Below are 22,336 nucleotides of genomic sequence, written 5' to 3'. Positions count from 1 at the left end.
AGTTGCAATAGTGCTAAAGAGCCAGCTGAACTTACAGTACATCAGCCAGCTGAGCTGAGAGTACATTAAATAGTAGTAATAAAAAGGTATAGGTGTGTTTGGGGGTTATGGTGTAATGTGTGTGTGGGGATAGATAGATAGATAGATAGATAGATAGATAGATAGATAGATAGATACTTTATTGATCCCCAAGGGGAAATTCAAGGTCTCAGTAGCATACAGACATCACACACAACATGCACTTACAGCAGAAAAAGTAATATAAGTATATAAATATAAAAAAACTCCACTGCACAATAGAGACAGTAGAAGATAAAAAAATACTAAAATACTAAATATACTAAAAAAAACTAAATCAAACATCCACATAGTGTGCTTAAGGATGATCAAGCATGAGGCGCTTGCAGTGATAGGGCAGGGGGGTGTAATGGGGTGTTGTGCGGGAGGTATGGTGTAATTGTGTGTAGTGTGTGTGTGTCTGGAAAGGGGGGTTGTTATGGTGTGTGTGTGTGTGTGAGGAGGGGGTACCTGCAGGGGCAGTGTGTTCATTAGGGTGATATGGGCGACGCACTGCCAAACGGGAAAAGGAGGGATTTTTTTTCTAACCAATTCTATCACGGCAACAGTCATTATCAGTGTTCTAGACATGTGATCTGCCATTAAATGGCACTGTCCAATCAGGCTAAAGTCGTGCTTCAAATGGTCCCATCCCTTTTGGGGCGATTTCAGTCAGGTTGAAAATCGCACAGAAGTCTCTCATAGACTCTGATGTAAAATCCATTTTTTTCAAATATCGGAGCTTTCAATACAATCTCTATGGGTTCCAGGAGAGCTTGCACTAATGCACTTTCTTCATACGTATGTAACTAAGAAAAGAGCAGGTAGCAGCTTCAATCAAGTCACATATTGTCAAGATGGCTAGCGTTCAGTGCAACTCGATTGTCTCTTTGAAAGAAGTTCCTTTTAATCGGTGAACGAATCACGATAAATTGGCAACAAAACATTTAAGACCACCCAGACCAAATTTAAACATTCAAAAGGTTTCTATTAAGGAGAGAAAGTCCTACACCCGAGGATTTTCCATAAATTGGTGCAGACAAAAAACCTGGCTAGCAGGCTGCAGCGTAGCTAATGTAGTCTTCTGCTACCCCTGCCTACTCTTTCACCCTGAAGGCGGTTCGGCAGATAGCACTGTTTGGACAGCGACTGGTGTAACAGAAGCACCATCTCTCTGAAAAGATGAACTGTCGAAGACCCATATGAATAGCTGTTGGAGATTTTCTGCTTTCGGTAGAGTGAACATTTCCCCTCAACTGGATGAGGGATACTGGCTAGCTGTCTGTCGCCACAATAATGAGGTGATCAAGAACCGCTACATCTTCAACCGGCTAATCCAGTGGGTGGATCGAAAAATTGCCTTCCCTGAGAATCTTTTCAGGAGCCGTCACTGGTTACCTGTATGTGTGTGCTCTACAGTGAGAGTGTGCGATTCTCTCTGTATGTGTGTGTGTGTGTGTGTGTGTGTGTGCGCGTGCGTGTGTGTGTTTGCTTCTGAGTGTGTGCGTGTGTTCGCTCCTGAGTATGTGCGCATGTTCATACGTGTGTGTGTGTGTGTTCAGTTTATGAATGTGTGTGTGTGCGTCAGTGTTGTAGTACTCGAGTCCGAGACTCGAACTCGAGTCCGAGTCATTAGCCAAATTTAGAGACTCGTGACTTGACTTGGACTTGAGCACTGAGGACTCGAACTTGGACTCGGACTCGTGCATTCGCACTCGCGATGACTCGTTGAGGACTCAACTTTTTTTTGTAATATATCATAAGGCTATAATTGTAGTATGTCATTAGGCTATAATTTGCTATATGATTTTAATATATAAATTATTCGTAATACTAATTTTAGTTCAAGGGAATGTTAGGCTACATCGCAAGTCACATCATGTTCACATGCAAAGCAAACTAACGTTAACTTTAACACCAAAATGCCTGGAGATGTGGCCGCCGCTATTTCAATGTAGTAGGCTATTGCCAGGCAATATTAGTTCTCATACATGACATAACATTACCTAAGATTACACTCAGCCTAGGCTAAACAACAAACACTGCTGCTGGATAGCTGATCATCGTGACTTGGTGAACAGTGTTTTCCCTGACTGACGCGAGAAGCTAGGTTCCATTCATTCATTTTCATTCGGGGCGTGCCCTGCCGTGCTTCTGTCTGTTAATTTGCAGCAGGCTATTATCGGATGAAAGAAAAATAAACTAAACGTTTTCCCGATCAAGATATAGCATACTTTTGGTGTCATAAAATATAGAAGAATAACATTACATTGCCAATGTAGGCCTACGTGTCTGCGCAAGTGAAACTGACAAACTGAACCTCTGTGGGTAGGCCAGAAACAACTATATTTAAAACCACGAATTAACTGGATTTACTGTTAGGCCTACTGTTCAAACGAGCGATTTGATAGCCTAATCCACTGCACGAAAAAAAAGGAAATAGCAACGTGTTCTATTTCTAACAGGTGAATATCGTAGCAAATAGTATGGTGATGGCAGCTTAAAAACATTTATTTCACTCATCTCGCTGAAATGAACGTGGCCTGTTGCACAAATAAATTAATTAGGCAGATGATCTACATCTTCGTTAACCTAAAGCTAGTTTTCATCTCTATTGTTGACGTGAAATATGTCTCTATAGTGTCAGTGAAGTGATAACATAATTATGCAGTTGCCGGTAGCCAGTGTTCACGTCACGGGAGTCAGTACCAAGACGGGCCCTGCTCTGTTTCTGTCCCTCCCAAACTGCGCTAAAATTGTGTAGGCTATTTAACAGCCAGAATTTAAAAAAATGCCCTTTTATGATCCACACTACCTCTTACAAAATAGGCCTACTCCAACGTTCATCTAGCTCTTGTGAAGTATGAACTTCTACAACACTGCCTATACAATTGTCAGCAGTCAGTAACAGCATAATGTGACTTAATGGCCTGTGTGATTGGGATGTGGATTGCTCATTTATTATGAGTAGGCCTATAGGCTATGGTATAGCTATGGTATGGTATTCTCTCCGATATAATAAATACAACACATTGGGTTTGGCAAGAAATTTGGCAATACTACTTTCACACAAGTGATGGCACCCCTGCTTGGAGACAGAGACTTGGAGACTTGACTTGGAATTTTTTTTCAATGACTTGGACTTGACTCGGACTTGAACACTGAGGACTCGAACCTGGACTCGGACTCGAGGCATAGTGACTTGACTACAACACTGGTGTGTGTATGGGGGTATAGTGAAATGGTGTGTGTGTGAGAGGGGAGAGGGGTGTACCTGTGTGTGGTGTGAGTGGGGGTGCAAAGTGGCAAGTGGAAAAAAGGGGGGTGGGGCTTACCTTTAAACATTCAAAAGCAGGAACACGATGGGCCAAGTTTGGCCAGATTTTTTCATGGAAGAAATCATGGTCAACATCAAGGTTTGTAGAGTTTGGCTCTTCTACCTGAAAGAGCAAGATTATTTACATCTAACCAACACCACACACACCTACAAAATTAGAACTATTTATTTACCTCATCAGGAGACAGTCCAGTGATGTAGTTCCCTCCAAGTCCCTCCCTTCTGAGGTATACTCCTGAGTAATCAACTAAGAAAGGGGTGTCCATTCCTGGTCCGTGTGGACAGTGTACTACATAGATGTATCTAAAAACACAATAGCAAACATTAGACATGAGCATATACAGTACAACCTCAAATATATTAAATATTTTCATTGTATGTAATTATAAAATTAATCATACATGCATGAAGAATTTGTGGCACTGAGCACACTTGTACAAATGGCCATTAACATATTCATTAACATATTCACAAAACATCTTAAGGCTAAGATTTAGGAGAAACATCTAAAACATCTTTCACATTGTGATATCACTCATCAAGATCACTCAAGATGACTCATCACTTTCAATCATAGCATCATAATGGACGTAGACTTTGCGTTAACTTTATATCATATCAGGCACCGTTGGAATCCCTGGACTGACCTAAGTTCAATGACCCCTATTACGTCACTTTCCGCCATATTGGACCTCCGCCATATTGGATTTAGTCCAAACTCTACGAAAAGTTTCAGTGGTCAGAAATTTCATCCGATTTTCATGGAACTTGGTGGAGATGATCTTCTGCCCGAGCCGCACAAACGATACTTGTCAGATTTTTCAGTTTCATTTTTGTTTGCCCGTGAAAGCCAATCAAATATGGTGATGAAGCCGCCAAACAGGAAGTGGACTAACATCTCTGTGGTACTTTGAGTTAACATAACAAAACTCGATACCATTAGTCAGGACACTGTCCCATTCACTCACAGCAATTTTTGTGAATATACATTGAACACTCTAGCGCCACCACCAGTTCAATGCTGGACATGCGTTCATGCGCGTGATCCTTGCCTCTTTTGTCTGATTTTCACAATTCCGGTAGCGTCTGAATCCTTGGACCATCCCGAGTTCATCGACCCCTATCCCGTCATTTTCCGCCATATTGGACCTCCGCCATATTGGATTTAGTCCAAACTCTACGAAAAGTTTCAGCGCTTACAAATTTCATCCGATTTTCACGGAACTTGGCAGAGATGATCTTCTGCCCGAGCCGCACAAACGATACTTGCCAGATTTTTCTATTTCATTTTTGTTTGCCCATGACAGCCAATCAAATACGGCGACGAAACCGCCAAACAGGAAGTGGACTAACATCTCCGTGACGCTTTGAGTTAACATAACAAAACTCGATACCATTAGTCAGGACACTGTCCCAATCACTCACGGCAATTTTCATGCATATACCTCCGTCATATTGGATTTAGTCCAAACTCTACGAAAAGTTTCAGCGGTTACAAATTTCATCCGATTTTCACAGAACTTGGCGGAGATGATCTTCAGACCGAGCCGCAAAAACGATACTTGTCAGATTTTTTAGTTTCAAGTTTATTTTCCCATGACAGCCAATCACACATGGCGACGATGCCGCCTAACAGGAAGTGGGCTAACATCTCGACTACGCTTTAATGTATGAAGTCCAAACTTGGTACAGGGACTTGGTATCTGATTATGAGGACGCACTAGGAAACTGGCATCATTTGGCCTTTATAGGGGGCGCTGCAATACAGGAAGTGAGCTTGTATCTCAGTAACACTTTGATGTACAAAGTTCAAACTTGGTACAAGGACATGTTACCTGATTATGATGACGCCCTAGGAAATTGGCCTCATTTGGCCTCTATAGGGGGCGCTGCAATACAGGAAGTGAACTCGTATCTCAGCAACGCTTTGATGTATGAAGTCCAAACTTAATACAGAGGCAAAGTAGCTGATTGTGAGGACATGCAAGGAAAGTGGTGTCGATTGGCCTCTAGGGGTGCTGTAATAGACAAATTGAGCTCACATCTCAGCAACTCTTTGGTGTATGAAGTTCAGGGACATGGTAGCTGATACTGAGAACGCACAAGGACATTGGTGTAATTTGCACCTCTAGGGGCACTATAACAAAGTAAATGAGCTTATTTCTCAGCCATCCATTATCCAATTGCAATCAAACTTTCTGTGAGTGCTTGCTCATGCCATGGCAACTCCATTCCTGCTATAGCGCACTGCTTGGCCCCCACATTGCTGCTTGCAGCTATATTTGGGGGCCAAGCAGCGAAGCTGCGGAGGCACCCATTGAGTTACTAGCTTTTCCTATTATTATTATTATTATATATCTGCCATTGGAGTCTATGGCAGCCCATAGAACGCCTGGCTAAAAAGTTCAGATTTTTTGGCAGAAAGTTTCGGGACACTCCACTGACCACTCACACTTATTTACGGACCTCTAAACCCAGCCATCTAGCGCCACCAACAGGTCAAAATCTGGCCGAAAATTGAATCGCTGGGTCTAAAGTTATGAAATTTGGTACACTGATTCAGCACTGTCCCATGATCACTCTCACCAATTTACAGAACTCTATGCCCAACACTCTAGCGCCACCAATGGGTCAAAACTGGATTGCATTAACGCATGTGAAGATTGAACGGTGCATCCGATTTTCACAAATCAGGCACTGATCTCACCCGTATTTAATGCTTCGCTCAGTTCTGGAATAGTTCCTTATTCTTTTAAACAGGCTAGGGTTACACCTCTGCTAAAGAAAAGCACAGTTAATCCAACTGAGGTGAAGAACTACAGACCTGTCTCCCTTCTTCCTTTCTTGTCAAAGGTTTTGGAGAAAGTGGTCTTCAACCAAGTTTGTGACTTTCTTCATCAGAATAATCTACTAGACCCTATGCAGTCTGGTTTCAAGAGTGGTCATTCTACTGAAACTGCTCTTCTGTCTGTGACTGAAGCATTGAGAGTCCTCTGCTCAGTCATCAGTATTAATTCTACTAGATTTATCTGCAGCCTTTGATACTGTTAACCATGACATTCTCCTATATATACTATCTGAACTGGGAATTTCTGGAAAAGCTCTTGACTGGTTTGAATCTTACCTTAAAGGGCGTTCTTTCAATGTGTCTTGGCAGGGACAGGTATCTAAGTCTCTTGACCTCACCACAGGTGTGCCTCAGGGATCAGTATTACGACCCTTACTTTTCTCTATTTACACCACTTCCTTAGGTGATACCATTCGCTCCCATGGATTTGACTATCACTGTTATGCAGACGACACTCATCTTTACCTGTCTTTCCCACCTGATGACTAGTGTTTCCCACCGGATTTCTGCATGCCTTAAGGATATTTCAGCCTGGATGAATGATCGGCACCTTCAGCTTAATCTCTCAGCCAGACATGTGGACTCGAGTCACATGACTTGGACTCGAGTCAGACTCGAGTCATGATTTTAATGACTTCAGACTTGACTTGATAAAATTCTGCATGACTTGCGACTCGACTTGGACTTGAATACTATTCACTCGAGACTTGACTCGGACTTTGACTCTTTGACTTGTGATGACTTGACATATCTCGAATCAAAAACTAATTTCCTGATCGTGGACCAGCCACCCCAGAGACGCTTTCCCTCCGCGACTAAAAAAAAAATAAATAAAAAAAATAGCGGAGACAAGTGGCCAGAGCACAGTTCAGTGCTGCCGCTACCCCCACACGTGTTACGCACTGTGTGTAGGGCACCAAGAGACCGAGGAAGGACCAACATTTAGCCAATAAATAGTAGCTTTACTGCAAACTGATTTGCACTCTTGTTAGAGAATGTTTAATGTTAAAATGCACCAACAGCATGTTACATAAAGATGATACTTTTCGAGACCTCTCCATGAAGATCCAACTTGAACTTATGCTAGCCTACTGCATTTAATTGAGAACGCATTATTGTATAATATATGTAGTATATGTATTGCAGCGCCCCCTATAGAGGCCAAATGATGCCAATTTCCTAGTGCGTCCTCACAATCAGATACCAAGTCCCTGTACCAAGTTTGGACTTCATACATTAAAGCGTAGCCGAGATGTTAGCCCACTTCCTGTTAGTCGGCATCGTCACGGGCAAATAAACGGGCAAATAAACTTGAAATTCAAAAATCTGACAAGTATCGTTTGTGCGGCTCGGTCTGAAGATCATCTCCGCCAAGTTCTGTGAAAATCGGACGAAATTTGTAACCGCTGAAACTTTTCGTAGAGTTTGGACTAAATTCAATATGGCGGAGGTCCAATATGGCGGAAAGTGACGGGATAGGGGTCGATGAACTCGGGATGGTCCATAGATTCAGACGCTACCTGAATTGTGAAAATCAGACAAAAGAGTCAAGGATCAAGCGCATAAACGCATGTCCACCATTGAACTGGTGGTGGCGCTAGAGTGTTCAATGTATATGCATGAAAATTGCCGTGAGTGATTGGGACAGTGTCCTGACTAATGGTATCGAGTTTTGTTATGTTAACTCAAAGCGTCACGGAGATGTTAGTCCACTTCCTTTTTTGGTGGCTTCGTCGCCGTATTTGATTCGCTGTCATGGGCAAACAAAAATGAAATTGAAAAATCTGGCAAGTATCGTTTGTGCGGCTCGGGCAGAAGATCATCTCCCCCAAGTTCCATGAAATTTGTAAGCGCTGAAACTTTTCGTAGAGTTTGTACTAAATCCAATATGGCGGAGGTCCAATATGGCGGAAAGTGACGGGATAGGGGTCGATGAACTCGGGATGGTCCATAGATTCAGACGCTACCTGAATTGTGAAAATCAGACAAAAGAGTCAAGGATCAAGCGCATAAACGCATGTCCACCATTGAACTGGTGGTGGCGCTAGAGTGTTCAATGTATATGCATGAAAATTGCCGTGAGTGATTGGGACAGTGTCCTGACTAATGGTATCGAGTTTTGTTATGTTAACTCAAAGCGTCACGGAGATGTTAGTCCACTTCCTTTTTTGGTGGCTTCGTCGCCGTATTTGATTCGCTGTCATGGGCAAACAAAAATGAAATTGAAAAATCTGGCAAGTATCGTTTGTGCGGCTCGGGCAGAAGATCATCTCCCCCAAGTTCCATGAAATTTGTAAGCGCTGAAACTTTTCGTAGAGTTTGTACTAAATCCAATATGGCGGAGGTCCAATATGGCGGAAAGTGACGGGATAGGAGTCGATGAACTCGGGATGGTCCAGGGATTCCAACGGTGCCTGATATGTTAAAATCGGACGCAACGTTCAATGGTCACATGCGTGAATGCAATCCAGGTTCGACCCATTGGTAGCGCTAGAGTGTTGGGCATAGAGCTCTGGAATTTGGTGAGAGTGATCATGGGACAGTGCTGAATTAGTGTGCCAAATTTCATAACTTTAGACCCAGCGGTTCAATTTTTGGCCAGATTTTGACCTGTTGGTGGCGCTAGATGGCTGTGTTTAGAGGTCCGTAAATGAGTGTGAATGGTCAGTGGAGTGTCCCGAAACTTTCTGCCAAAAAATCTGCACTTTTTAGCCAGGCGTTCTATGGGCTGCCATAGACTCCAATGGCAGAAAGTGTAATAATAGGAAAAGCTAGTAACTCAATGGGTGCCTTCGCAGCTTCGCTGCTTGGCCCCCAATAATTGTTTGCAGGCAAATCTGTGGCATAGCGCAGTGAAATGCCATCAGTCAAATTATTACTCATCCTTACAGTGGGCTCCGCAATTTGGAAAAACAATATATATATTTGCAGCTGTGCTGAGTGTCATGTAGCTATACGTTTTGTACAGATTACTCATATTACACAGGTATGCGCATGTCGTAAAAGATTGCAAGACAGAAACATTGAAGATGTTTTAATCTGTATTTATTTAAAAAATACTGTGAATTAGATGTACCGTATTTTCCGGACTATAAGTCGCACCGGAGTATAAGTCGCACCAGTCAAAAAATGTGTCATGAAGAGGAAAAAAACATACATATACATATACATATATATACATATATATATATATATATATATATATATATATATATATATATATATATATATATATATATATATATATATATATATATATATATATATATATATATATATATATATATATATATATATATATATATATATATATATATATGTTGCACCTGAGTCGCAGGCCCAGCCAAACTATAAAAAAAGTGTGACTTATATTCCGGAAAATACAGTAAGTGCTAAAATTATGATCGATAGTCTAATAATGGTATTATTAAGTGAAGAGTACCTGATGACTTGTTTAGGACCTGAAAAAGATTGGGACTTGGAATTGGACTCGACTTGGCTTTGAAGTGACTTGGACTTGGACTCGACTTGCCCTTCTCTGTATTTACTTGGGACTTGACTTGGACTTGACAGCTAAGACTTGGGACTTACTTGGGACTTGCCAAACAGTGACTTGGTCCCACCTCTGCTCTCAGCTAAAACAGCTAAAACAGCTATTCCACAACAGATTAACATCCAGCTTGACTCAACTTCACTGACCCCAACTAGATCGGCACGAAACTTGGCCGTTGTAATTGATGACCGACTTAACTTCTCTGAGCATACAGTGGGTCCCAGTTAAAAATTGACACTTCATTCACGATCAAGGTGATTCACGCAGCTCGGTGAAATGTAAGTACAACTGCAGCCGCTTGGGGGCAGCATAGTCTGCTGTGGCGTTCCACGGTCGAACCGGACGGCGCATTCGACAGCAAGGGCTGTGATTGGCCGAGTTTTCAGTGCGTTTCTCTGTGTTTTTAGCAGCCCCTGCAACATGCTAGTCCACTGTAGCCTAAGCTTTGTACATAACATAGTTTTGGATTCAGTGGCAAGATTTCTTGATTGTCTCTCAGTAATGTTTTAAAATGAGAGCTTCGTCAGCTGGCAGTAGGCTACTTTGTCGGTAGTCATGAGAAGTTCGCTTGCTAACAGAACATAAATATGCTGCCCAGAAACCTTGTGAATAGTTCTGATTTTTTTTTACTACACTAACGAGGTTGAAATATAGCCTTTGCCTACAGCATCTCCTTAACAGTAATGTTAACAAAATGACAACATTCATATGACAAAGGAAAACGAATTCGGTCACTCAAGACTGTGCCACAGCAACCAGTGTAGGCTACATTCCTACCCAATAGGCTACTCGAAGCAGATAGCGTTGTCTGACAGTCGAGTGGGTTAATGCACGTATATCCAGAACAGGTCTACAACTTTCAGGCAGTTCTGAGTTCGAATCTAGGCAGGAGCAGAACCATATAAAGGCCTAGGCCTATTGTTATCATTTTTTGCAAGGTGTTGCTCCTGGCAATACTTGTTTATAAGACGTTTGGTGATTAATTGATAGCTGTTTTTGGGACACGTTAAACGTTCTTTATAATGAGCGCATACGGGGAGTAAAACGACTGTTACGCGATGTTACAACTGTAGGCTACAATGATTGCAATACAAAAATATGCGCGTGTTAGTTTAGTTAGTTTTGTGATTTTTTGCACTTTTGCCTCATGTGTTTTCAGGTTTTAGGGTTTTTTTGTCAAGATTGACCTTGGTAGACTCTGCATATGTTATTTCTTCGTATGGAAAATAAAGTACATTTTCGACACACGTCTGTTATTAGTTCAAAAAGAAGTGTTGCTTGTTAAAACATGTGACTAGTGAAACTCAAATGATTTTAGAAATATTTAGCCAAAGCCAAAAAGTGTTAGAGAGAAGGAGAGACGCCGGTGCATCTCAGATGTCTTCTTAATTTTCTTTATTCTTTAGTAAAAGGTGCAGAACATTATTAAACTTTAAAGACAGAATACGCACGCAGGCACAACTAGGCTACTTGTTGTTTTCTTTTACTCGGCTATCTATATATGGTTATCAGCAATGTTGGGCTAATTCACTAGATATGGATATCACAAGTTTAAACAACGAAAACAGAAAGGATGGAGACAGCAAAGCTAGAGGAGTTATTCCAGATGGGCAAGAACAAAGTAGGCAATTGATGTGCTTGTCAGAACGTTAGATTACAGCTGTTTAAAGCCAGACGTCACGGTACGCTAGAACAAAACTGAAGGTAACTTTAGCTTTAGGGCTGTATCAATTTGTCCAAATGAATAGGTCATCGTAGACGTTGTTGTTGTATTATTGCATGTGGATATTGTTATGCTATGTAGGCTACTTTTTTTGCAATGCACGGACCTAAAACCGGGAAACAGACAAATATTGTACACGCGTGAATTTGTTTTTGCGGGGGTGGGGTGGGTGGGTGTACGTACCATAGCTCTTTCTGTCTCTCTCTCTCACACACACAGTACCTTTCTTAGCCACAGTTAATTTTAGTGGTGATATGTGTTATGGACATTGTTATGCACATTATTGACTGCAGTTTATTCTCATCAATGTCAGTCCATGAATGCATTTTGACCAGTTGTTAACTAATACTGTAGGCCTAGAAGTTGCATTTGAAAATGTTACTGTTGTAGGCTGTTTGTTTTTTATTTCAGCCACACTGTTTTAAAGAGTTTGACACCCCTGCTCTAAAATATCTGTCCTGGCCTGGTTGCACCGGATTGTGGCCAAACGACAGAAGCGCGGAGAACCCTCCTTTGTCTACCAAAAAGTGTTACTTTGTGCCCCGCGCTCCCCCACTGCTTGTGAAAGAAGGGGGTGGGGGAGGGGGGCTTAACGTGAAAAAGCTTAATGTCCCAAAACGGCAAAGTCATAATGGTAGGCTACAGGAAGTGGGGGGAGGGTATGGGATGACCAGAGCCGTCTTCGCTGTGCTATTCAGAAAGCATCTTATTGTCTTTCCAGGCGCACACAGCTCGTTATAGCCTATCGAGTGCCTTAGCAGATAGGCTCTGCTCTTGGGTTTGGCCTCACAGTGAACTCAACCCTCTTGTTGCTTGCAGTTTGTTAAATAAAGCGATGCAGATTACATTATTTATTTCTGATTAATTGCGTCTTTTTTGCAACATCTGCTTGTTAGGCTGGGCTACTGTCAATGTCCTGTACAGGTATATGTTCAACAATTGCTGGTGTAGGCCTACAGGCTATAATCAATTAGGGACTGTTCGTTATTTATTTAAGGGGCTACCGGAGGAGTTTTGGGAGCGTTAGTTAAAAAAGACGTGACCCTCCCTCGCCAGCAAGACATTTTTCTATGACCCTCCAAAGTGATTGAGAAAAAACGCATGACCCTCCCCAGTCCCAACAATTTAGGCTATTGATGCCTTCTGTCTACTGGGTCAATTTGGGAGCTTGCATGCTACGACTCCTTCCTTGAAATGCCTTGAAAAGGCTGTCGTTTGCACAATTTCACAATCACTGGGACCGAAACAAACCTGTCAACTTTTCCCGGGTTTATCGCATATTTTAACTTTTTCCTCGCTGTCTTAGGAGGAGCTGCAGGGCCGTCGCAAGGGGGGGCGAGGCCCTGTACGAACTTGACAGATGCATGAACTTACGTGCATGAAATCATGCGATAGCTTACTTTACACATAGCCAAGGCTACTGTCGGTGCATTTTAATAGTAGCCTAGTCTAATAAGCTACACCAGCTTGTCTTTAAGAGGGGAAATTGTATAGCCTATAACATTAGCGGAGTCACATATTTGGCCATATGGTGTTTATCATAGGCTACATCATGAAACCAAATAGTGTAACAAAGGCGAACACTTTAACAGGGGAAATTAATTGGGCATGAATCATTGTGCTGAACGGTATTTGTCAATGCAGAAACACACACGACATTCAAACTGTTGATAAGATGTGCACTATGGAAATTGGTCTGTAGGCTAACAATGTACTTGTACAGGTAAATGTTCAACAATTGCTGTACAGGCTATAATCAATTAGCTAAATCATTTGTCAAGCTGTTTAAATTCGTGCTACATTCAAACGCAAAAGGTGCTTTGATATCTTTTTCGTTTGAACGTCGGCAAGCAGGCATGCTGCGGTTGCAATGAATGAGGATAATTGGTTTTATCTGCGGAATTATTTTTTGCATTATTTTGAATATGACTCGCTCCAGTCTCAACAGCACTTTCCACACGCATCTAAGTTCTAACACATATCCCCTCTGGCTTTCTCTCTCTCCATCCCTGCACACGTTGCTTTCTTAAAGGAGCTGCACCATCTTACAACAATTGCATCTACATTTTCATATTAGAATGTTTTGTCAAGTGTAAGCTTAAACTACCGTGATCAATTTAAGTTCCCGTTCCCCCGCTGAAAGTCTCATGCGCTTATCGTTACACTATCAAATCTATAAGTAACCGTGACAAATAGGGTATAAGATATATAAACTCAGGCTATTGTATTATCATATATGTTTGGTAATGGCTCAGCTTTCTCTGATTGTTCTACTGACTTGGAAAATGCATCATGGAAGCAGTAAGTCAAGTCGTATCAAAAATAGTAGTGGCAGAACTCCAAAGTGACACCTTGTGGTTGTTTGTGTCAACTGCAGTTTGTGCCATTTCTGCTGAGAAAATGGGGTGCGTGATTCCTGAAGGAACCCGTCCAAACTTAACTGGGACCCACTGTATAGCTTCTATTGCAAAATCGGTTTATGCTTTACAACATTAGGAAGATCAGACCTTATCTGACACAAGATTCCACACAACTTCTTGTTCAGACCATGGTCATCTCATCTCTAAGCTGGACTATTGTAATTGACCGATCCCAAGCCCCTCCTCCCATTGTCAGTCCCATAGTTACTGTTGCTAAGTCGGACAAGTTTGCAGGACAGTGTGCGAGAACGCGTGTTCAACATGGGGACGCAGCACCCCCATTTAGCCGAGTGCATCTCTCTTGGCTATCTCTCGTTCAGCCATCAATAATGCATCGCATAGGCTATTATTGCGTTATTTCTGTGAATAGTCTTCTATCCCAAGTTAAACATGGCAAGGTAGCAAAGCTTGTTGTATTCTTGTTGTGTGTAAGGCGATACGTGATTGAAGGTGTATTCTTCTGCGCGTCTTCCAATCGTATGAATATGCGAGTTCAGTTCCTGCGGATGTATACATTTTTGCGTAGGCTTATGTTGTTGTTTCATCAGTGGAAACCAGATTTAGTTATGTTTTTGTGTGTATCCTAGTTATGAACACAAATAAAGGGAACATTTTCGTACACACACTGAAAAGTAGGCTAGCAGCCTATCCAAAGTTATGCAAAGTTAGGCCTATGTGTGTTAACGTTTCACACGGTCAGGATATCGGATGTCACTTCTACAAGTATCCCAGGCTTATCTTTGAACCTTTTTGAGCTCTTTAGTTATTTAGTTACTTAAGCTACTCGCAAAAGAAGCATTATAGCATTTGCATAACCGACGTATAGTCATACAGAATGGACACTAGAAAATTCAAAATTGACCGAGGTAGACCGAGGTCCTCCGAAGTCCTCATTGTGACATAGTAAAAGGGGGCGGGGCTTGGGATCGGTCAATTCACTATTAGCTGGCTTACCCGCTTGTGTAATAAGATCATTACAGCTTATTCAGAATGCTGGAGCACGCCTGGTCTTCAATTAGCCAAAGAGGACACATGTAACTCCTCTCCTAGTTACTCTCCATTGGGCTTCCTATAGTAGCCAGAATTACATTTAAATCTCTCACTTTGGCCTATAGGACACTAACTGGATCACTAACTGGATCTGATTAATTCAATAATCAAGCTTTACATCCCCAACCGCCCACTGCGGTCTTCTGGTGAGCGTCTGTTGTGTCGACCAGTCATGAAAACTGGGTCTAATTCCAGACTCTTTTCTTCAGTGGTTCCATGTTGGTGGAATGAATTGCCCAGTGCTCTCCGTTCCTGTGATAGTTTTGGGTCGTTTAAGAGGGTCTAAAGATATTCCTATTCAACATATACTTAGTTGTTTAAGTGCTTATGTGTTATGGTTTGTATAATGTTGTTTTATTTTAATTGGGCTGTTAATTAATTTGACGTTATTGTTTATTATTGATATTCTCCTTAATGTAGTCTTAGCATGTCATTGTTTTTATATTATTGATTGAATGGACATTATTGTTTTATTATTGCCTTTCCCCTTTTTTTCCATTACTTTTTTATTAGGCTATTGATTGAATTGATATTATTGTTTATTATAACTATTCTCCTTATTATATTTGACCAACATTCTAATCTGTTCCCTGTTCAATTTTAAATATTATTTTGTTGTTTTGTATTTATGTGTTGCTTTGGACAAAGGCGTCTGCTAAATCCATAACCATAACCATAACCATAATAACAATAACAATAAGTCGCTATTACTATTAGGACTCAACACGCTTTGGTATTATATGATGTGGGCTTTAATTAGCGCATTTTGGGTACATCTGGGCAATAATTATTGAACAAATTGCAGTCTACATGCCATGACAAATATTACCAGTAGTACTGACCGAACATGAAATAGATTGTTTACAAGTTATGGTAATGTTATTCTGGCGTGAACATTGCGCTTTCATCACGTTAGCATCCTATGATTACAGCTCGTTTCACTTAGGCTAGACTACAACAGAAGATAAGAACTTGGCACTAACCATGTAGTCGTGTTTTCTATAGCATATTCGTTAACCTGTCGTTCTTTGAACTCTTTACAAATGTTGGGATATGTCGGGATATATCTACGAGGTGTTTAGCCAAGTTCCATGCGTAGCCTACTGCTTTTAAATGACTTTGAAACATATTTTACAAACGGGCCTCTGTGTACCTGATGGCTTGCCTTCACTATTTGTGATGTACCCGAAATAGTTGCAGATTTCACTTCACCTTCTGTTTTATCCACAAGGCCGAGGTCTGTCGGCAAATAACTATGTTGACGTTGGCTGCGCACTCACTCAGAGCTGCCTGCTTGACATGCCCACTTGCCTAGATGCGTGCAAGGAGTAGTGAGAGCAGCAGTTCACACAGACACAGAACATTATTATTTTAATAAAGTATTGATTCTAAAAACGTCAGAAATCTTATCGTTTTTTGCGTGAAGGCATCGTGATACCTTTTTAGTATCGATACACCGTGCAACACTAAACTAAATATATAGTTCAATTTCATGTTCAAATTTGTTTTACCATTCAAAAAAAGCAATTCATGCATTCGACCATTGGTTTGTGTGTTTAATTCACGGATGGGATAAATGCAGAGACCAAATTCCATGTATATCAAAATGTTGGTGTGTTCCTCTAAGTCATACATGGGCAACATACGGCCCGCGGGCCACATCCGGCCCGTGGGCTTTCCCTGACCGGCCCGCGTAAGGTCCGTGAAAGAACAATAGTCAAGAGCCTAGCATAGAGATAATGCATGCAAATCAATATCGTTGTTTTTATTTTCAAAGCGACTGCTATTTGTACGCCCATACATTTGTGCGTGGATGCATTCGACGTAAACACCCTCACTGATGTGCTGGTGAATAGAATTTATGCTTCTGCGTCGACACAATGCAGTTGCCTTTACGTCGGCGTAAACCTTTCAAAGTTTTGTGTCTCATGTCTGCGTCGCTCACCACCGCAAAGGTTGTTAGAACAACCTTCTACTGCTGCTCGTTGGCGATACGAAGTGTTCATTTCAAAACGTTACTGGCAGATAGACAGTTTACAATCGGATAACCCCGTAATTGTAACCAAAATATGTCTGAGTTTATTTGCAAATCTTATGTTAGCAAACTAGTATGATGCTACTACCCACAGGTTGCTTGAAGCAGCCGGCTCAACACACAGAGCGAGTTCACCAATCAGTTATGTGCATAAAGTTAAAGCAAAAACATAGCCTACATTTTTAAAATAGTTTTCTTTGTGCATGTTGATTAACTAATGACAGCCTACTATTGTCTGCTCCACATTTTCGTAGTCTAATTCTGCATAGAGTTAATTTAATGATGGTAATGATTTAATGATGAAATATTGCTGAGTGTTGATGAAATGGTGGCACAGGCCTATCGGTTGTACTGACTCCTTCACGTTTTCATGACAGCCTAATTATATAGATATTGTAGTACTTTTTTATATCAGTCTTTGAAAACTGAAAAAAATGTCAATGTCAAAAAATCATTTTAGAGAATGAGGATTAAATACTAGACATAGATTAAATATTGCTGTTTTTCCTTTGTCTCCCTCACATTTTCATCTGTTCTTACGACTAGTAACCAAAAACCATATGATTTACTTAATGTTATACAAGAACAGAATAGAATTGAACAGAATTGAGTTCAGACTTGAGTTCGGTATTTTGGGTCCGGCCCTCCTCAACAGTCCCAGTTTGTCATGTGGCCCCTTGGGGAAATTAGTTGCCCACCCCTGCTCTAAGTAATATATTTTTTTTATTTTTGTGAACTTTATACTTAATATAAACACTTAATATATATATATATATATATATATATATTCTAAAACTAATAGTTCCGGTCCTTGATTGTGATGAATCGTGTTCGGCTGAATCGTGTTCGATACCGTTGTAAAATGCAGCATAAACATACACCTTGATCGCATTTCGTTCTATATTACTGCGCTACCATAACTTGATACAAAAGTTAAAGTAGCTGCGTCTCGACGTTGCTTGGCAACCATTCAGATAGAGGAATATATTTCTTGGCGGAAGAATGATTATCTAGGAATAACTCGTTATATTTCTAGTTGCTGTGCCTCTACTATGAAACTTTGCCAGGTTTCAGAAAAGCAATAAGCCCCGAGAGGCCTTAGGTTACACTTATTCTACAACAGCTAAGGGGCGTTGTAAGGCACGATGCGCTAGTGGTTAAACAGCATATGGCTCAGATTTTCTCCATTGGCTTTCATTGAACCATTATGACATCATAATAGGGCAATCCGGCTGTCTTGCGGCAGTATTCTACTGACTGTTGTGGCTTCTTTAAGTCCTCCTTTTTTCTGTCCCTCTTCATTCAACTAAGAATATTGATACAAGGCACCTTCCACACTCATCCATCCATCTCTCTGTCTATCAGCATTCTCCATATATGTACATCCATCCATCCATCTATCAACCAGCATACCAACCACTTAAATTACTACCTAACAACATGATTATCCTAGCAACATAGCAGGTTTATGTAGCATAGTAACCACCAAGTCTACCCTAGAAACACCCTAGCAACCACAACTATAATGTCAACCTACAGTGGGTCGCATTTAGAAGTGGCCACTCCATTTGCGCTTTCCATGATTCACACAGCTGTGTGAAATGTATTACAACTTTTCGCCACGAGGTGGCAGCTTAAGGCCGCTGTAGCATTGCCAGTAAACAGAGGAGTGGTCTGCATTCAGAGGCGTTGCAAGCTGGTTGCAAGCGGCAGTGTGATTGATAGGCCTACTGTAAGTCATTGGTTCCCAAAGGAGATTTTATTTGGGTCACCAGCATAGCCTATAGTGATCAGGGGTGAGTAGTAATGCGTTACAAGTAACACACATGAGTGAAAAAGTATGGTAACACTTTATTTTAATGTGTCACTGTTACAGTGTACCTACCTAATTAGGTACAGTGGTACAACCTGTGTAACAACATGTACTATCAGGTACTATCATTGTACTTGCATTATGTATTTGTGGGTACCTACATATAGTTGTAGAGACCTGCTGGATGGGGTAAATCTGGTCATGATAGATTTGATATACAAAGCATTCTTAGCTCCAGTCAAGGCCTCATTGTCTTCAGTGTACATGTAACAGCTGTGCTGCTACAACCTTGTTACTCTTTGATACAGTGGAATAAACCTATTAAGTGTACCAGTTAATTACTTACAGTGGGCAGTGCTTCGACTTGGCCAGCTTCCCTCGCGGTCCGCGCGCGGGATCACGCGGCATCACGTGACTTTAATTTGTATTTTTCCAGTGACGCTGCAACGACGCTGCAACAACCGGCAGAGGTCTCAAGTGAGCAGGGTGTCTCGTAAAAAGAAATGGAGCTGGAAAACCCTACACAGACTTAACTACAGACTTTAGCAGACTGGTTTAGAAATAATTTAATAGCCAGAAATATGCCTGCCCTGCCCTAATAAAGAAATATTTGGTTAATGGCGAGTGAATCCCGTTTGCAACCGTAGAAGAAACGCAGGACAAATTAAACATTCTGGTTTTCTCCGAGTGCAACGATGATAGACAGACATCATTTGGACAAAATATAGAGCATATTAACCTCCGTTGCTCAGCCAAATGCCTTCCTGTTACGTCCTGTTATCACGGAGTTACAGGCGATAAACGATTTTTGATGGTCACAAGTTTACTTCATTAGCGTTTCGTTTTTTGATTATTAAAGAGTGTTTTTCATTTAAAGGCATGACTTCGTGCTTATTCAGAAGAGCATTTAGTGCTCTCCCCAATCCCAGACGTTCACATTGCATGTTTGTTTGTAATGGATGCAACCGCGAGATACGCTTGTCATAGGCGCAGATACCGTGGGTGCTCCGTCTCTCGGGCATCCACTGAAAACATCGAGCACCCACGTGTGCCAGCTTACAGTCCCGGCTAAATTTATATTAATTTAAAATCAAACATCTCAGTTTATGTTAAATTCAGCATCTCTCATAATGTGATTGGATATGTTGCTGTCAATTCCCTACTCCATATACTAACCACCAATGAGAGCGTCTCTCGTATGAAAATTCCGGACACTTCCCATCTGAAGAATTAACGCAAGGCTTTGTCGGGTCTTCAGCCCCGAATGTTTAAAATGTATATAGCCCTGAATATCATTTTAAAAGTAGTCTGACAAAGCTTATTGTTTTGTGACACAGCTAAACACTGGTACCTCATAGAACGTCTATAACATAGCCTAGGTGGTCGCAACTCACAAAAGTAAAGCAGATAGAAAGAACTCACGCAAATCTAGCCTACAACACGCAGACAGCTTCATGTGCAGGGGAGAGAGCGTGCGCGCGCGCGCACAGGTGCTTTATGATTTTTGGCTTCTGATGGTATCTTGCTAATTCACTGAACTGCATTAGGTGACACAAATGGTATTGCCTTTATCTTATAACTCCTTGTCTGAGCGACTACCAGGCCTATGGTTTTTAAAAGTCAGATGTTCCCTGACAAAGACATTCGAAAATTAAGAATGTTTATTGACTTGAAAAATAAAATTTTTTGCAAACTCCCTTCATTCAACCCTTGAAGACATCGCGGTCTGGTGCAGTGTTGCGCGGGTTTGGTCACAAGCAGCCCGCGGTCGCCCGATATTTTAATCAACCCGACCGCAACTCGGACCGCGAATATTAATTAGGACAAAATTATACCCGACCCGCGATCCGACCCGCTTATTTACAAAATGTGTGCTTTTGGTTATAGCCTGCATGCAGTGTGACAGTAGGCCATTTCTGTAAAACAAACTAATTTATTTGCGAAACTTTATGCAGTAGAACTACACGCAGTAGGCATGCAGGACATAATGTTTGCGCAGGAGAGAGAATGAGAATAAGAGCGCGCACGCAACCACCAAGGATTAGAACACTAGGATACGATTTGAAGGCCATGGACATACATCTTTCTTTCGAAAACAGAAATGGTGAGGCAAGGTATAGGCAAGAGAGATACATTGCTGGTCAAAACGTTAGCGTAAGAACTGGTTTATAATGCTGAATGAAGCACAAAGCACATTTACTAAAGCACATCCACTGTTTAAAGTCACAAACACAACGAACTAAGGTAACTTTTATGCATGCGCGAACCTATACATACCGGTAGATATGGCTGTGTAGTCTGTGCCTGCCATAACATTTATTCCTGCAGGCTGCCCGTTTTGGCTGTCATACTTTTAAATGGCTTCGCAAGAAGTAGGCCTACATAGACCATAACTTGTACTACAGTCATCTTCTTTAAGAACTTTTCCCAATATTTCCCATAGCCTATATCGCTTTTCCTGAAGGGGTGTCTTTATTATTTTAACTCGCGTCTTCAGCTTCTTTACTGTTGACTTTACTGTATTGATGCTTTACTGTATTGATGCTAGCCTAGATATTTTAAGTAGGCCTATTTGTAGAAAATATATATTTAATTAATTTTAACTGACCTGCCCGCAAATTACCCGAATATCATTAAAATATTTTGTTTATGACTCATAACCCGCGGGCGACCGCTTAATTTCGGGCAGACCGCGCAACACTGCGCTATGTAGATCGTTTCTCGTACCATTTAAATTCCTCAGAATTTAGGTCTACTAGGCCTACAATAACGTAATCACCAAATACATCTTTTATTTTTAGTTGATTAACCACAAAGAGTAGCATAGGCCTACTGTGCACAGTGCACTGACGACTGTAGCAGCCCAAGGTAACCAGTTGTTGTAGATGAGAGGCAACCCCTTGTTTTAGATAGCCTGGACAACATGTTATCTGGATGTTGCCTACGTTATTAATTAATGGTAGCCTACAATAGTTAATTGATTCGCGTAACATATTAGTTGGCTCATCAGGGAATCAGGATGGAGAGAGTCACGCGTGTGTTGCTTTTGCGGGATCGAATCCAGTTTAATGCTAGTTTTCAAAACATATATTTTTTTACATGTCTTTTGTCCGAGTGGCTGTAATGTAGCCGAGCGCTCATGGCGTATGAAAAGCGACTTCAAACCGCCTAAAACAACTTGTTTGTAAATGTCTGACAACTGCTGCAGCGCATGCACGCACAAGGAAACCAGTAGGTGGAGAAACCAGAAGGCACACAACACCGGAACGATTTTAAGGCTATTTCGCATAGGCATGGTGCTATTTCACACGCATTATAGCGACCCCCACTCACCGGGGTTAGGTGGAAGGTGTTAATAGACGATTGGCGTAGCCTACAGTGGACTAGGGCTGTCAAAATTGCTCAAAAATGACGATCGAATATTCCCTCTAAAATAAACACTACTGAAGTTTGGAAACTATCATGGTCCAAACTTGTGGGAAACCAACATGTAAGTTACG

At 41.3% G+C, this 22,336-nt stretch overlaps 1 protein-coding gene across 1 annotated transcript in view; it reads right to left on the bottom strand.

Annotated features, from left to right (window-relative positions):
* The window catches only part of foxred1 (FAD-dependent oxidoreductase domain containing 1), a 104,985-nt gene that overhangs the window by 5,112 nt on the left and 77,537 nt on the right, over nucleotides 1-22,336 (bottom strand). The window contains exons 9-10 of the mRNA XM_076266584.1: nucleotides 3,568-3,697; nucleotides 3,393-3,497 (exon numbers count right to left, since the gene is read on the bottom strand). Coding sequence (XP_076122699.1) covers nucleotides 3,393-3,497; nucleotides 3,568-3,697 — 235 coding nt within the window. The remainder of the gene's footprint in view (nucleotides 1-3,392; nucleotides 3,498-3,567; nucleotides 3,698-22,336) is intronic.

This window comes from Alosa pseudoharengus, unplaced genomic scaffold (genome assembly GCF_046254945.1).
Source record: "Alosa pseudoharengus isolate Yale_2024_CS ecotype anadromous, Long Island Sound unplaced genomic scaffold, YU_APseudo_1.1 YU_APseudo_1.1_scf_4, whole genome shotgun sequence".
NCBI lineage: Eukaryota > Metazoa > Chordata > Actinopteri > Clupeiformes > Clupeidae > Alosa > Alosa pseudoharengus.
This window is presented reverse-complemented; position numbering and strand designations above follow the sequence as displayed.